Below are 17210 nucleotides of genomic sequence, written 5' to 3'. Positions count from 1 at the left end.
CTCCCAAAAGATAGAATTTGTAGATAACTGGCCCTCTTTCTGGGATTCACCCACAAACAGGACCAAGCCTGGCCTGCTGAGGAGTGACGGACTCCATCCTAGCTGGAGGGGTGCTCTCATCTTATCTACGAACATAGACAGGGCTCTAACTCCTCTAGCTCCACAATGAAATAGGGTGCAGGCCAGGCAACAGGCTGTTAGCCAGCCTGCCAGCTTAGTGGAGTCTGCCACGAGCACAGTTAGCGTAGTCAGCTCAGCTTTCCCCATTGAGACCGTGTCTGTGCCTCGATCTTGGTTGGGCAAAATTAAAAATGGCGGTGTTCGCTTCAGTAATCTTACTAGTATAAAGACCTCCTCCATTCCTGCCATTATTGAAAGAGATTGTGATACTTCACATCTCAAAATTGGGTTACTTAATGTTAGATCCCTCACTTCCAAGGCAGTTATAGTCAATGAACTAATCACTGATCATAATCTTGATGTGATTGGCCTGACTGAAACATGGCTTAAGCCTGATGAATTTACTGTGTTAAATGAGGCCTCACCCCCTGGTTACACTAGTGACCAAACCCCCCGTGCATCCGGCAAAGGCGGAGGTGTTGCTAACATTTACGATAGCAAATTTCAATTTACAAAAAAAAAAAAACAATGACGTTTTCGTCTTTTGAGCTTCTAGTCATGAAATCCATGCAGCCTACTCAATCACTTTTTATAGCTACTGTTTACAGGCCTCCTGGGCCATATGCAGTGTTCCTTACTGAGTTCCATGAATTCCTATCGGATCTTGTAGTCATAGCAGATAATATTCTAATTTTTGGTGACTTTAACATTCACATGGAAAAGTCCACAGACCCACTCCAAAAGGCTTTCGGAGCCATCATCGACTCAGTGGGTTTTGTCCAACATGTCTCTGGACCTACTCACTGCCACAGTCATACTCTGGACCTAGTTTTGTCCCATGGAATAAATGTTGTGGATCTTAATGTTTTTCCTCATAATCCTGGATTATCGGACCACCATTTTATTGCGTTTACAATTGCAACAAATAATCTGCTCAGACCCCAACCAAGGAAGATTAAAAGTCGTGCTATAAATTCTCAGACAACCCAAAGATTCCTTGATGCCCTTCCAGACTCCCTCTGCCTACCCAAGGACGTCAGAGGACAAGAATCAGTTAACCACCTAACCGAGGAACTCAATTCAACCTTGCGCAATACCCTAGATGCAGTTGCACCCCTAAAAATTAAAAACATCTGTCATAAGAAACTAGCTCCCTGGTATACAGAAAATACACGAGCTCTGAAGCAAGCTTCCAGAAAATTGGAACGGAAATGGCGCCACACTAAACTGGAAGTCTTCCGACTAGCTTGGAAAGACAGTACCGCGCAGTATCGAAGAGCCCTCACTGCTGCACGATCATCCTATTTTTCCAACTTAATTGAGGAAAATAAGAACAATCCGAAATTTCTTTTTGACACTGTCGCAAAGCTAACTAAAAAGCAGCATTCGCAAATGGAGGATGGCTTTCACTTCAGCAGTAATAAATTTATGAACTTTTTTGAGGAAAAGATCATGATCATTAGAAAGCAAATTACGGACTCCTCTTTAAATCTGGGTATTCCTCCAGGGCTTCATTGTCCAGAGTCTGCACAACTCTGCCAGGACCTTGGCTCAAGGGAGATACTAAAGTGTTTTAGTACTATATCTCTTGACACAATGATGAAAATAATCATGGCCTCCAAACCCTCAAGCTGCATACTGGACCCTATTCCAACTAAACTACTGAAAGAGCTGCTTCCTGTGCTTGGCCCTCCTATGTTGAACATAATAAACGGCTCTCTATCCACCGGATGTGTACCAAGCTCACTAAAAGTGGCAGTAATAAAGCCTCTCTTGAAAAAGCCGAATCTTGACCCAGAAATTATAAAAAACTATCGGCCTATATCGAATCTTCCATTCCTCTCAAAAATTTTAGAAAAAGTTGTTGCGCAGCAACTCACTGCCTTCCTGAAGACAAACAATGTATACGAAACGCTTCAGTCTGGTTTTAGACCCCATCATAGCACTGAGACTGCACTTGTGAAGGTGGTAAATGACCTTTTAATGACGTCAGACCGAGGCTCTGCATCTGTCCTCATGCTCCTAGATCTTAGTGCCGCTTTTGATACCATCGATCACCACATTCTTTTGGAGAGATTGGAAACCCAAATTGGTCTACATGGACAAGTTCTGGCCTGGTTTAGATCTTATCTGTCGGAAAGATATCAGTTTGTCTCTGTGAATGGTTCGTCCTCTGACAAATCAATTGTAAATTTCGGTGTTCCTCAAGGTTCCGTTCTAGGACCACTATTGTTTTCACTATATATTTTACCTCTTGGGGATGTCATTCGAAAACATAATGTTAAATTTCACTGCTATGCGGACGACACACAGCTGTACATTTCAATGAAACATGGTGAAGCCCCAAAATTGCTCTCGCTAGAAGCCTGTGTTTCAGACATAAGGAAGTGGATGGCTGCAAATTTTCTACTTTTAAACTCGGACAAAACAGAGATGCTTGTCCTAGGTCCCAAGAAACAAAGAGATCTTCTGTTGAATCTGACAATTAATCTGGATGGTTGTACAGTCGTCTCAAATAAAACTGTGAAGGACCTCGGCGTTACTCTGGACCCTGATCTCTCTTTTGAAGAACATATCAAGACTGCTTCAAGGACAGCTTTTTTCCATCTACGTAACATTGCAAAAATCAGAAACTTTCTGTCCAAAAATGACGCAGAAAAATTAATCCATGCTTTTGTTACTTCTAGGCTCGACTACTGCAATGCTCTACTTTCCGGCTACCCGGATAAAGCACTAAACAAACTTCAGTTAGTGCTAAATACGGCTGCTAGAATCCTGACTAGAACCAAAAAATTTGATCATATTACTCCAGTGCTAGCTTCCCTACACTGGCTTCCTGTTAAGGCAAGGGCTGATTTCAAGGTTTTACTGCTAACCTACAAAGCATTACATGGGCTTGCTCCTACCTATCTTTCCGATTTGGTCCTGCCGTACATACCTACACGTACGCTACGGTCACAAGACGCAGGCCTCCTAATTGTCCCTAGAATTTCTAAGCAAACGGCTGGAGGTAGGGCTTTCTCCTATAGAGCTCCATTTTTATGGAATGGTCTGCCTACCCATGTGAGAGACGCAGACTCAGTCTCAACCTTTAAGTCTTTACTGAAGACTTATCTCTTCAGTAGGTCCTATGATTAAGTATAGTCTGGCCCAGGAGTGTGAAGGTGAACGGAAAGGCTGGAGCAACGAACCGCCCTTGCTGTCTCTGCCTTGTCGGTTCCCCTCTTCCCACTGGGATTCTCTGCCTCTAACCCTTTTACAGGGGCTGAGTCACTGACTTACTGGTGTTCTTCCATGCCGTCCATGGGAGGGGTGCGTCACTTGAGTAGGTTGAGCCACTGACGTGGTCTTCCTGTCTGGGTTGGCGCCCCCCCCCTTGGGTTGTGCCGTGGCGGACATCTTTGTGGGCTATACTCGGCCTTGTCTTCGGACAGTAAGTTGGTGGTTGTAGATATCCCTCTAGTGGTGTGGGGGCTGTGCTTTGGCAAAGTGGGTGGGGTTATATCCTGCCTGTTTGGCCCTGTCCGGGGGTATCATCGGATGGGGCCACAGTGTCTTCTGATCCCTCCTGTCTCAGCCTCCAGTATTTATGCTGCAGTAGTTTATGTGTCGGGGGGCTAGGGTCAGTCTGTTACATCTGGAGTATTCTCTTGTCTTATCCGGTGTCCTGTGTGAATGTAAATATGCTCTCTCTAATTCTCTCTTTCTTTCTTTCTTTCTTTCTCTCGGAGGACCTGAGCCCTAGGACTACCTGGCATGATGACTCCTTGCTGTCCCCAGTCCACCTGGCCATGCTGCTGCTCCAGTTTCAACTGTTCTGCCTGCGGCTACGGAACCCTGACCTGTTCACCGGACGTGCTTGTTGCACCCTCGACAATTACTATGATTATTATTATTTGACCATGCTGGTCATTTACGAACATTTTAACATCTTGACCATGTTCTGTTATAATATCCACCCGGCACAGCCAGAAGAGGACTGGCCATCCCTCATAGCCTGGTTCCTCTCTAGGTTTCTTCCTAGGTTTTTGGCCTTTCTCAGGAGTTTTTCCTAGGGAGTTTTTCCCAGCCACCGTGCTTCTTTCACATGCATTGCTTGCTGTTTGGGGTTTTAGGCTGGGTTTCTGTACAGCACTTTGAGATTTCAGCTGATGTACGAAGGGCTATATAAATAAATTTGATTTGATTTTGATTTGATACTGTATATAGCCTCTACTGTATATAGCCTCTCTACTGTATATAGCCTCTCTACTGTATATAGCCTCTACTGTATATAGCCTCTCTACTGTATATAGCCTCTCTACTGTATATAGCCTCTCTACTGTATATATCCTCTCTACTGTATATAAACTCTCTACTGTATATAGCCTCTCTACTGTATATAGCCTCTCTACTGTATATAGCCTCTACTGTATATAGTCTCTCTACTGTATATAGTCTCTCTACTGTATGTAGCCTCTCTACTGTATATAGCCTCTCTACTGTATATAGCCTCTCTACTGTATATAACCTCTCTACTGTATATCTCCTCTCTACTGTATATAGCCTCTCTACTGTATATCGCCTCTCTACTGTATATAGCCTCTCTACTGTATATAACCTCTCTACTGTATATAGCCTCTACTGTATATAGCCTCTCTACTGTATATAGCCTCTCTACTGTATATAGCCTCTCTACTGTATATAGCCTCTACTGTATATAGTCTCTCTACTGTATATAGCCTCTCTACTGTATATAACCTCTCTACTGTATATAGCCTCTCTACTGTATATAGCCTCTCTACTGTATATAACCTCTCTACTGTATATCTCCTCTCTACTGTATATAGCCTCTCTACTGTATATCGCCTCTCTACTGTATATAGCCTCTCTACTGTATATAACCTCTCTACTGTATATAGCCTCTACTGTATATAGCCTCTACTGTATATAGCCTCTCTACTGTATATAGCCTCTCTACTGTATATAGCCTCTACTGTATATATCCTCTCTACTGTATATAAACTCTCTACTGTATATAGCCTCTCTACTGTATATAGCCTCTCTACTGTATATAGCCTCTACTGTATATAGTCTCTCTACTGTATATAGCCTCTCTACTGTATATAACCTCTCTACTGTATATAGCCTCTCTACTGTATATAGCCTCTCTACTGTATATAACCTCTCTACTGTATATCTCCTCTCTACTGTATATAGCCTCTCTACTGTATATCGCCTCTCTACTGTATGTAGCCTCTCTACTGTATATAACCTCTCTACTGTATATAGCCTCTCTACTGTATATAGCCTCTCTACTGTATATAGCCTCTCTACTGTATATAGCCTCTACTGTATATAGTCTCTCTACTGTATATAGCCTCTCTACTGTATATAACCTCTCTACTGTATATAGCCTCTCTACTGTATATAGCCTCTCTACTGTATATAACCTCTCTACTGTATATAGTCTCTCTACTGTATATAGCCTCTCTACTGTATATAGCCTCTACTGTATATATCCTCTCTACTGTATATAAACTCTCTACTGTATATAGCCTCTCTACTGTATATAGCCTCTCTACTGTATATAGCCTCTACTGTATATAGTCTCTCTACTGTATATAGCCTCTCTACTGTATATAACCTCTCTACTGTATATAGCCTCTCTACTGTATATAGCCTCTCTACTGTATATAACCTCTCTACTGTATATCTCCTCTCTACTGTATATAGCCTCTCTACTGTATATCGCCTCTCTACTGTATATAGCCTCTCTACTGTATATAACCTCTCTACTGTATATAGCCTCTACTGTATATAGCCTCTCTACTGTATATAGCCTCTCTACTGTATATAGCCTCTCTACTGTATATAGCCTCTCTACTGTATATAACCTCTCTACTGTATATCTCCTCTCTACTGTATATAGCCTCTCTACTGTATATCGCCTCTCTACTGTATATAGCCTCTCTACTGTATATAACCTCTCTACTGTATATAGCCTCTACTGTATATAGCCTCTCTACTGTATATAGCCTCTCTACTGTATATAGCCTCTCTACTGTATATAGCCTCTACTGTATATAGTCTCTCTACTGTATATAGCCTCTCTACTGTATATCGCCTCTCTACTGTATATAACCTCTCTACTGTATATAGCCTCTCTACTGTATATAACCTCTCTACTGTATATAGCCTCTCTACTGTATATAGCCTCTACTGTAAATAGCCTCTCTACTGTATATCTCCTCTCTACTGTATATAGCCTCTCTACTGTATATAGCCTCTACTGTAAATAGCCTGTCTTTTTACTGTTGTTTTATTTCTTTACCTATTGTTCACCTAATACCTTTTTTGCACTGTTGGTTAGAGCCTGTAAGTAAAGATTTCACTGTGAGGTCTACTACACCTGTTGTATTCAGCATTTCACTGTGAGGTCTACACCTGTTGTATTCAGCATTTCACTGTGAGGTCTACTACACCTGTTGTATTCAGCATTTCACTATAAGGTCTACTACACCTGTTGTATTCAGCATTTCACTGTAAGGTCTACTACACCTGTTGTATTCAGCATTTCACTGTGAGGTCTACTACACCTGTTGTATTCAGCATTTCACTGTGAGGTCTACTACACCTGTTGTATTCAGCATTTCACTGTAAGGTCTACTACACCTGTTGTATTCAGCATTTCACTGTGAGGTCTACTACACCTGTTGTATTCAGCATTTCACTGTGAGGTCTACTACACCTGTTGTATTCAGCATTTCACTGTAAGGTCTACTACACCTGTTGTATTCAGCATTTCACTGTGAGGTCTACTACACCTGTTGTATTCAGCATTTCACTGTGAGGTCTACTACACCTGTTGTATTCAGCATTTCACTGTGAGGTCTACTACACCTGTTGTATTCAGCATTTCACTGTGAGGTCTACTACACCTGTTGTATTCAGCATTTCACTGTGAGGTCTACTACACCTGTTGTATTCAGCATTTCACTGTGAGGTCTACTACAACCTGTTGTATTCAGCATTTCACTGTGAGGTCTACACCTGTTGTATTCAGCATTTCACTGTAAGGTCTACTACACCTGTTGTATTCAGCATTTCACTGTGAGGTCTACTACACCTGTTGTATTCAGCATTTCACTGTGAGGTCTACTACACCTGTTGTATTCAGCATTTCACTGTAAGGTCTACTACACCTGTTGTATTCAGCATTTCACTGTGAGGTCTACTACACCTGTTGTATTCAGCATTTCACTGTAAGGTCTACCACACCTGTTGTATTCAGCATTTCACTGTAAGGTCTACCACACCTGTTGTATTCAGCATTTGTTTATTCGGCGCACGTGACAAATAAACTTTGATTGCAAATTGTACATTTTTTTGTAAATATTTGTAAATAATTTTTGTAAATTGATTGTAAATAAATGAAAGATAATGCAGCTATTTGTAAATACATCAGATCAATCAAAGTCGATTTCGTCCTTTACGTTTGGAAGAGTAGGCTTTCTAATCAGCTGGGTCCCAATTTAGATTAGTACAAAAATCATTTAAACACTCAGCATCCTGCAAGATTAAAATCTCCAGAAATCAACACCTCTGGGGTAGTAAAAATGGCAAATAAATCAGTGAGTTCATTTAGTACACCCAACTGAAGTCTTAAAGCCAACAATTCAAATTGTTTAGTACTGGAGGTACAAATGACAGGACTAGCAGAGCCCGCCTTAGACCCCGGTGAAACAGGACCCCAGTGAAACAGAACCCGCCTTCGACCCCGGTGTAACAGAACCCACCTTAGACCCCGGGGATACAGAACCCGCCTTAGACCCCGGTATAACAGAACCCGCCTTAGACCCCGGTATAACAGAACCCGCCTTAGACCCCGGGGAAACAGAACCCGCCTTAGACCCCGGTGTAACAGAACCCACCTTAGACCCCAGTGAAACAGAACCCGCCTTAGACCCCGGGGAAACAGAACCCGCCTTAGACCCCGGTATAACAGAACCCACCTTAGACCCCGGTGAAACAGAACCCGCCTTAGACCCCGGTGTAACAGAACCCGCCTTAGACCCCGGTGAAACAGAACCCGCCTTAGACCCCGGTGAAGCAGAACCCGCCTTAGACCCCGGTATAACAGAACCCACCTTAGACCCCGGTGAAACAGAACCCGCCTTAGACCCCGGCGATGCCATCACAACGTTGGCCGATACGGAAGGAACCTCCGACGCTCCATGAAAAGATGGCGCCGGGACATCAGGGTCCAGAGCAGTGAAGCTATTTGATGTCTGCAGCCCATTCATGAATCCCGTCACCGCAGAGGGCTCAGAAAGTGGAGGATGCCACCCTGACTTCCGCGATGAAAGGCGACATGTCTCCCTGTCCAGCCAGCCAGGTCCAGCAGAGGATTATCCCGCGATTCACCAACAAAGGTCCCGCCGACTCCATTCTCCGTCGGTGAGCGAACACTTCTGAGCAGCGGCCAGTCCACCAAAGATAGCCTGCTCGAAAGTGAGACTCCCATCAGCCTAGCGCGATGCATGGCCCTCGGAGTCGAAGAAAACAGGTCTTGGCTTTCCCAGTAGCCTGTGCAAATTAGATATTTGTAAGCCCAGCGTAGCGACTTCTTCTCTGTAGGTCTCCGCGAGCAGGCAATTATCGCACTGAAAGTCAGGGTGTTTGACTTCATCCCGAAAACAGGGCGAAATATATACAACTCCTGCAGCATTGATAGCGCAACAAGTCCTCCATTTTATCAATACAACGCATGAAGCTCCCGACGAACAGTTCTTGTGCTGATGTTGCTTCCAGAGACAGTTTGGAGCTTGGTGAATCAAATAAACCTCCAAAACACTATATATTTTTTCTCTCTCTCACAGACACTCCAGCCACCGGCTGCTCATCCACTTGGGATGCAGCCTGTATGTCTGATAGTGTGTAAAAGATTCAAGACGGCAGACACCCTGTTTCTAGATTTCCTAGCTAACTTGCTCAGAACTTACAGCCGGAAATACCTTTTTTAACATTAGATCGGCGGTCACTCACCAGAGATTCAACTTCCCTGACCTAGACCCTTGGTTTGAACTTCCTGGGACAGCTCTACTCATCCCGGGAGCTGCAGCAAAATGCAGAAGAAGTAGTCAGACTCAGGTGCTGGTGCCATCAGCCCCAGGAAGCCCTCAGGCACTGCTTCAGAGTATATTACTCGCTAACGTTCAGTCCCTGGACGATAAAGTAGACGAGCTCAGGGCGAGGATCTCCTTCCAAAGAAACATCCGACAACATACTGTTTTACGGAATCACGACTCTCTCAGGATATATTGTCCCTGTCCATTCAGCCTGCGGGGTTTTCTCGTACAGCAACTCCTTTTGTTTGAATTTTCTTTGATTATCAATCTCCCCCGATTGCTCAGTTTGGCCGGGAGGCCAGCTCTAGGAAGTCTTGGTGGTTGGTGGTTCCAAACTTCTTCCATTTTAGAATGATGGAGGCCACTGTGTTCTTGGGGACCCTCCTCCTCTCCTGCCCTCCTCCTCCTTCTTCTTCTCCTGTCCTCCTTCTTCTTCTCCTGCCCTCCTCCTCTTCTCCTGCCCTCCTCCCCCTCTCCTGCCCTCCTCCTCCTTCTTCTTCTCCTGCCCTCCTCCTCCTCTCCTGCCCTCCTCCTCCCCCTCTCCTGCCCTCCCCCCTAGGTGTTATTTCTGCCCTGTTGGACCTAGAAACACAAGAATTTCTCTGCACCTTAGATAACGTCTGCATATTTGTGTACGCGACCAATAAACTTAGATTTTATTTGAAATACACAGTACATCACCTGAGAAATACATCATATTGAGTGAATCCATGACAGTCACAGATTTAGAGGAGCAGTCCCCAGGACATATACTGCTTCAGTGGTTACAACAGAGATAAAATATATATATATATATATATATCTCCCTCTCTCTCTCTCTCTCTCTCTCTCTCTCCCTCTCTCTCTCATCTCTCTCTCTCTCTCTCTCTCCTCTCGTCTCCTCTCTCTCCTCTCCTCTCCTCTCCTCTCTCTCTCTCCTCTCCTCTCTCCTCTCTCTCTCTCTCTCTCTCTCTCTCTCTCTCTCTCTATATATATATATATATATGTAGATATAAAGAGAGATGTCTCTATCAGTGTTATAAGTGTTTACTAAGATGGCACAACACAACCTCTCTGTTCAGCACTCACTCAATCCAAACTAAACCAACCATAATAACACAGAACATTACTAAAATATATATAGTACCAGTCAAAAGTTTGGACACATCTACTCCTTCAAGGGTTTTTCTTTATTTTTTACTATTTTCTACATTGTAGAATAATAGTGAAGACGTCAAAACTATGAAATAACAAAACATGGAATCATGTAGTAACCCCCTAAAAAAGTGTTCAACAAATCAAATATGTTTTATATTTGAGATTCTTCAAAGTTGTCACGTTCGTCGTAAGGATGGGACCAAGGCGCAGCGCAAATGTGAGTACTCATCTTCTTTATTTTGAAGAAAACCAAAACAACACTTAAACAAAAACAACGACGAGAAAACAGTCCTGTGAGGCACACAGATACACACGGAACACCTACCCACAAAAAACCATGAAAAAACACCCCTACTAAATAGGACCTTCAATTAGAGGCAACGAGAAACAGTTGAATGAGTAGGTTTGTCCAAACGTTTGACTGGTACTATATATATATATGTGTGTTTTATTGTCACATACATCTGAGGTACAATACAAATATACAGTACATAAAAGGCACCTTCTAACTATATTGGACTCTACTTTCCAGTTTTAATTCAATGTATGGTTTGCTGTCTCTCCCTCCTAGTTCCTCTGAAACATCTGCCATCTGAATTACGCCTGCTGTATATCCCTCATCCCCTCTCTCCGGATCTGAATCATGCAGCAGGGATCCACTGTGGTTCCTTCTGGGCCATCCGTCCATCTCCTCTCCTGCCCTCCCTCTCCCCTCCTCTCCTGCCCTACCTCTCCTGCCCTCCCTCCCTCTCCCCTCCTCTCCTGCCCTCCCCTCCTCTCCCCTTCCTCTCCGGCCCTCCCTCTCCTGCCCTCCCCTCCTCTCCTGCCCTCCCCTCCTCTCCTGCCCTCCTCTCCTGCCCTCCACTCCTGCCCTCCCCCTCCCCTCCTCTCCAGCCCTCCCCTCCTCTCCTGCCCTCCACTCCTGCCCTCCCCCTCCCCTCCTCTCCTGCCCTCCCCCTCCCTTCCTCTCCTTCCCTCCCCCTCCCCTCCTCTCCTCTCCTCTCCTGCCCTCCCCTCCCCTTCCTCTCCCCTCCTGCCATCCCTCTCCCCTCCTCTCCTGCCCTCCCCTCCTCTCCTGCCCTCCACTCCTGCCCTCCCCCTCCCCTCCTCCCCTCCCCTCCTCTCCCTCCTTCCTCTCCTGCCCTCCCCTCCTCTCTTGCCCTCCCCTCCCCTCCTCTCCTGCCCTCCCCCTCCCCTCCTCTCCTGCCCTCCACTCCTCTCCTCTCCTCTCCTGCCCTCCCCTCCTCTCCTGCCCTCCCCGCCCCTCCTTTCCTCTCCTCCCCTCCCCTCCCCCCCTCCTCTCCTCTCCTGCCCTCCCTCTCCCCTCCTGCCCTCCCCTCCTGCCCTCCACTCCCCTCCTCTCCTGCCCTCCCCCTCTCCTCTCCCCTCCTCTCCTGCCCTCCCTCTACCCTCCCCTCCTCTCCTGCCCTGCCCTACCCTCCCCTTCCCTCCTCTCCTGCCCTCCCTCTCCCCTCCTGCCCTCCCCTCCTCTCCTGCCCTCCCCTCCACTCCCCTCCTCTCCTGCCCTCCCCCTCTCCCCTCCTCTCCTGCCCTCCCTCTACCCTCCCCTCCTCTCCTGCCCTCCCCTCTCTCTAGTCCTCAGTACTGAGCCATGCGGCTGGTATCCACTGTGGTCCCTCCTGAGCCAGCTGTATGGTATTGAACAGCTGCATACAGGCATCCTGCAGCTCCTCGTTGACTATGACGTGGTCGAAGTACTGACCGTACTTCCCCTCCATGAACCTGGCAGCATCCTCCATCTCCTCAAAGTCAACATCCTGAGGAGGAAGAGGGGTGGGGGAAGGAGGGGCCAGGGAGGAGCGGAGGAGGGGCCAGGGAGGGGCGGAGGAGGGGCCAGGGAGGAGAGAAGGAGGGGCCAGGGAGGAGCGGAGGAGGGGCCAGGGAGGAGCGGAGGAGGGGCCACGGAGGAGCAGAGGAGGGGCCAGGGAGGAGCGGAGGAGGGGCCAGGGAGGAGCAGAGGAGGGGCCAGGGAGGAGCAGAGGAGGGGCCAGGGAGGAGCGGAGGAGGGGCCAGGGAGGAGCAGAGGAGGGGCCAGGGAGGAGCGGAGGGAGGAGGGGCCACGGAGGAGCAGAGGAGGGGCCAGGGAGGAGCAGAGGGAGGAGGGGCCAGGGAGGAGCAGAGGAGGGGCCAGGGAGGAGCAGAGGGAGGAGGGGAGGAGGGGCCAGGGAGGAGGAGAGGCGGGGCCAGGGAGGAGCGGAGGAGGGGAGGAGGGGCCAGGGAGGAGCGGAGGAGGGGAGGAGGGGCCAGGGAGGAGTGGAGGAGGGGCCAGGGAGGAGCAGAGGAGAGGCCAGACAGCATTATAAAAACAGAGGAACTCAAGCGACAAGTTTGATTATCCAAGACAGAATATGAGCAGGCGGGGTCAGTATAGTATATTATAGTATATTTCAACAAACCATTAAGAAAACCTTCCTGAGTCTATGACATGGAAAGATCAGAGGATCCATAATGTAGAGATGCGCATCTTTGGCCATGCAGTGCGCCTCGCAAAGTGATTGCTTGTCCTCGCTATGAAATTATCAACTTTACCCTGTATATCTAAAAACAAAACGACCATATACACTGATTGTTTATAGGAAAACGACCAAAACTATTGCTGATGGTGAACCTGAGCAATCAAAATAAAATATATTGTCAACCTCGTTCAGTAGGTTTCAGCCAGATGAAAGTTGTGTCTCAGTTAGATGTATTTTATTCTGGTAAAACACAATTTTCAACAGCGCATAAGATAACAATAACCAATGAAATAGGTTGTCACTCAATTAATAAAGCCTAATATCCCGCAAGCCATTTGAGGATTTCAATGCTGAAGGTGCCACAAGATCAGGAACACGCTGCCTTCCATTACCTGACGTTGGTCAGCGGGCCGAAGCTGGGCACAGCGCGCAGTTTGTCTAGGCTACTGATATTGGTTCAGCTTGCAAAATGGCTCGTAGATCAATGGATGTCAATACATTTTTACATTTACATTTTCTGTCATTTAGCAGAGGCTCTTATCCAGAGCGACTTACAGTAGTGAATGCATACATTTCATTAAAAAACATGTTTTTTTTCTTCTCCGTACTGGTCCTCCGTGGCAATCGAACCCACAACCCTGGCGTTGCAAACACCATGCTCTATCAACTGAGCCACACGGGACCTCCAGTTACCGTACACGCAGTTCGACACTGAAGGAGAGGGACGCGTCAGTTTACACAAAATATTAGGTATTTTCAGGGGAAACGTTAGAAAGAAAGTATGACCAAAACATTTGATTAAATCTGCGATTTGTAACAGTACTATCTTAAATATTTGAATCGGGACCGATGCGTACCGGGTGAATCTTTATAACTTTATAATTATCTACATCCCCCCCCCAAAAAGAAAAGGGATGGCAGTGACAGTGACACCACACATTCATCTCACTTTAAAAGGTCTGTTGACAACATAGCTGGTGATGAGGCGCGCATCCCTCCGCGTCTGTCTCAGTCGTTCTGGACTAGGAGGCTTTATAAACACGACGTAAGGCTTGAACATGTTATTCCTCACGGACAGGATGCTCTGAAAGACACAATACATACACACATACTGTATAAAATAAACGTAGAAATGAATAAATGGCAGTTATATACAGTTGAAGTCGGAAGTTTACATCCACTTAGGTTGGAGTCACTTAAAACTCGTTTTTCAACCACTCCACACATCTCTTGTTAATTAACAAACTATAGTTTTGAAAATTTAGTTAAGACATCTACTTCGTGCTTGACACAAGTCATTTTTTCAACAATTGTTTGCAGACAGATTATTTCACTTATAATTCACTGTATCACAATTCCAGTGGGTCAGAAGTTCACATACACTAAGTTGACTGTGCCTTTAAACAGCTTGGAAAATTCCAGAAAATGATGTCATGGCTTTAGAAGCTTCTGATTGGCTAATTGACATCATCTGAGTCAATTGGAGGTGTACCTGTGGATGTATTTCAAGGCCTACCTTCAAACTCAGTGCCTCTTTGCTTGACATCATGGGAAAATCAAAAGAAATCAGCCAAGACCTCAGAAAAAAAATGTAGACCTCCACAAGTCTGGTTCATCCTTGGGAGCAATTTCCAAACACCTGAAGGTACCACGTTCATCTGTACAAACAATAGTACGCAAGTATAAACACCATGGGACCATACAGCCGTTATACCACTCAGGAAGGAGACGCGTTCTGTCTCCTAGAGATGAACGTACTTTGGTGCGAAAAGTGCAAATCAATCCAAGAACCACAGCAAAGGTACAAAAGTATCTATATCCACAGTAAAACGAGTCCTATATCGACATAACCTGAAAGGCCGCTCAGCAAGGAAGAAGCCACTGCTCCAAAACCGCCATAAAAAAGGCAGACTACAGTTTGCAACTGCACATGGGGACAAAGATCGTACTTTTTGGAGAAATGTCCTCTGGTCTGATGAAACAAAAATAGAACTGTTTGGCCATAATGACCATCGTTATGTTTGGAGGAAAAAGGCGGAGGTTTGCAAGCCGAAGAACACCATCCCAACCGTGAAGCACGGGGGTGGCGGCATCATGTTGTGGGGGTGCTTTACTGCAGGAGGGACTGGTGCACTTCACAAAATAGATGGCATCATGAGGGAGGAAAATTATGTGGATATATTGAAGCAACATCTCAAGACATCAGTCAGGAAGTTAAAGCTTCGTTGCAAATGGGTCTTCCAAATGGACAATGACCCCAAGCATACTTCCAAAGTTGTGGCAAAATGGCTTAAGGACAACAAAGTCAAGGTATTGGAGTGGCCATCACAAAGCCCTGACCTCAATCCTATAGAAAATTGTAGGCAGAACTGGAAAAGCGTGTGCGAGCAAGGAGGCCTACAAACCTGACTCAGTTACACCAGCTCTGTCAGGAGGAATGGGCCAAAATTCACCCAACTTATTGTGGGAAGCTCGTGGAAGGCTACCCGAAACGTTTGACCCAAGTTAAACAATTTAAAGGCAATGCTACCAAATACTAATTGAGTGTATGTAAACTTCTGACCCACTGGGAATGTGATGAAAGAAATAAAAGCTGAAATAAATCATTCTCTCTACTATTATTCTGACATTTCACATTCTTAAAATAAAGTGGTGATCCTAACTGACCTAAGACAGGGAATTTTTACTAGGATTAAATGTCAGGAATTGTGAAAAACTGAGTTTAAAATGTATTTGACTATATAAACTTCCGTCTTCAACTCTATTAGCAATTTAATTTTAAACCAACCCATTATAAAGTTACCATTACTCTTCAGTGTTTAACAAATCCACAATTAATCATTTTTCCTGCTGTGATATCGGTAGTGTAAAAACCTTCCTATAGATACAGGAATACAGGAATATAACTTAGATACAGGAATATAATTTAGATACAGGAATATAATTTAGATACAGGAATATAATTTAGATACAGGAATATAACTTAGATACAGGAATATAATTTAGATACAGGAATATAATTTAGATACAGGAATATAACTTAGATACAGGAATATAACTTATATAACTTAGATACAGGAATATAATTTAAATACAGGAATATAATTTAGATACAGGAATATAATTTAAATACAGGAATATAACTTATATAACTTAGATACAGGAATATAATTTAAATACAGGAATATAACTTAGATACAGGAATATAATTTAAATACAGGAATATAATTTAGATACAGGAATATAATTTAAATACAGGAATATAACTTACATGTGGCTCCATGTCTATAACACACATCCTTCCACTGTCTATCACGTCTTTGACAGCATCAATACTGGTCCCATATAGATGGCCTTTGTATTCACCATACTCCAGGAACCTAGGACAGACCAAAGATGCAATATAAAAATCGATTGACATGAACTATATTACAACCACTTGTATAATAACTATGATAAACCTATGAAATCCCCCCCCCCCCCAATGTATTCAGTTTCATCTCTTATGAAATCACTGTTGATTCAGAAACAGGAAGGTCAATCCTGCCATGTCGTAAAAGACGTTTCTAACTCCAAAGGGTAATTTTGTTACGTTACAGCCTTATTCTAAAATGGATTAAATAAAATAAAAAATCCCTCATCAATCTACACACAATACCCCATAATGACATCACAATACCCCATAATGACATCACAATACCCCATAATGACATCACAATACCCCAACATTCCCTGTCTTAGGTCAGGTAGGATCACCACTTTATTTTAAGAATGTGAAATGTCAGAATAATAGTAGAGAGAAGCATTTATTTCAGCTATTATTTCTTTCATCACATTCTCAGTGGGTCAGAAGTTTACATACACTCAATTAATATTTGGTAGCATTGCCTTTAAAATGTTTAACTTGGGTCAAACGTTTCAGGTAGCCTTCCACGAGCTTCCCACAATAAGTTGGGTGAATTTTGGCCGATTCCTCCTGACAGAGCTTTTTCAGTTCTGCCCACAATTTTCTATGGGATTGAGGTCAGGGCTTTGTGATGGCCACTCCAATACCTTGACTTTGTTGTCCTTAAGCCATTTTGCCACAACTTTGGAAGTATGCTTTGGGTCATTGTCCATTTGGAAGACCCATTTGCAACCAAGCTTTAACTTCCTGACCCCATAATGACATCACAATACCCCAATAATGACAAAGATAAAACAGGTTTTTAGAAATGTTTGCAAATGTATAAAAATAAAAAACAGATATACCTTATTTACATCAGTATTCAGACCCTTTGCTATGAGACTTGAAATTGAGCTCAGGTGAATCCTGTTTCCATTGATCATCCTTGAGATGTTTCTAAAATTTGATTGGAGTCCACCT

General features: G+C 44.5%; 1 protein-coding gene across 1 annotated transcript in view; it reads right to left on the bottom strand.

Annotated features, from left to right (window-relative positions):
- Positions 1-11958: 11958 nt before the first annotated feature.
- The window catches only part of mpp4a (MAGUK p55 scaffold protein 4a), a 31284-nt gene continuing 26032 nt past the window's right edge, over positions 11959-17210 (bottom strand). The window contains exons 18-20 of the mRNA XM_029702015.1: positions 16116-16224; positions 13794-13928; positions 11959-12145 (exon numbers count right to left, since the gene is read on the bottom strand). Of these exons, the coding sequence (XP_029557875.1) occupies positions 11960-12145; positions 13794-13928; positions 16116-16224 (430 nt within the window). The 3' untranslated portion in view covers position 11959. The remainder of the gene's footprint in view (positions 12146-13793; positions 13929-16115; positions 16225-17210) is intronic.

Source organism: Salmo trutta, chromosome 20 (genome assembly GCF_901001165.1).
Source record: "Salmo trutta chromosome 20, fSalTru1.1, whole genome shotgun sequence".
Lineage (NCBI taxonomy): Eukaryota > Metazoa > Chordata > Actinopteri > Salmoniformes > Salmonidae > Salmo > Salmo trutta.
The sequence above is the reverse complement of the archived record's forward strand: the minus strand, read 5'-3'. Positions and strand labels throughout refer to the sequence as shown.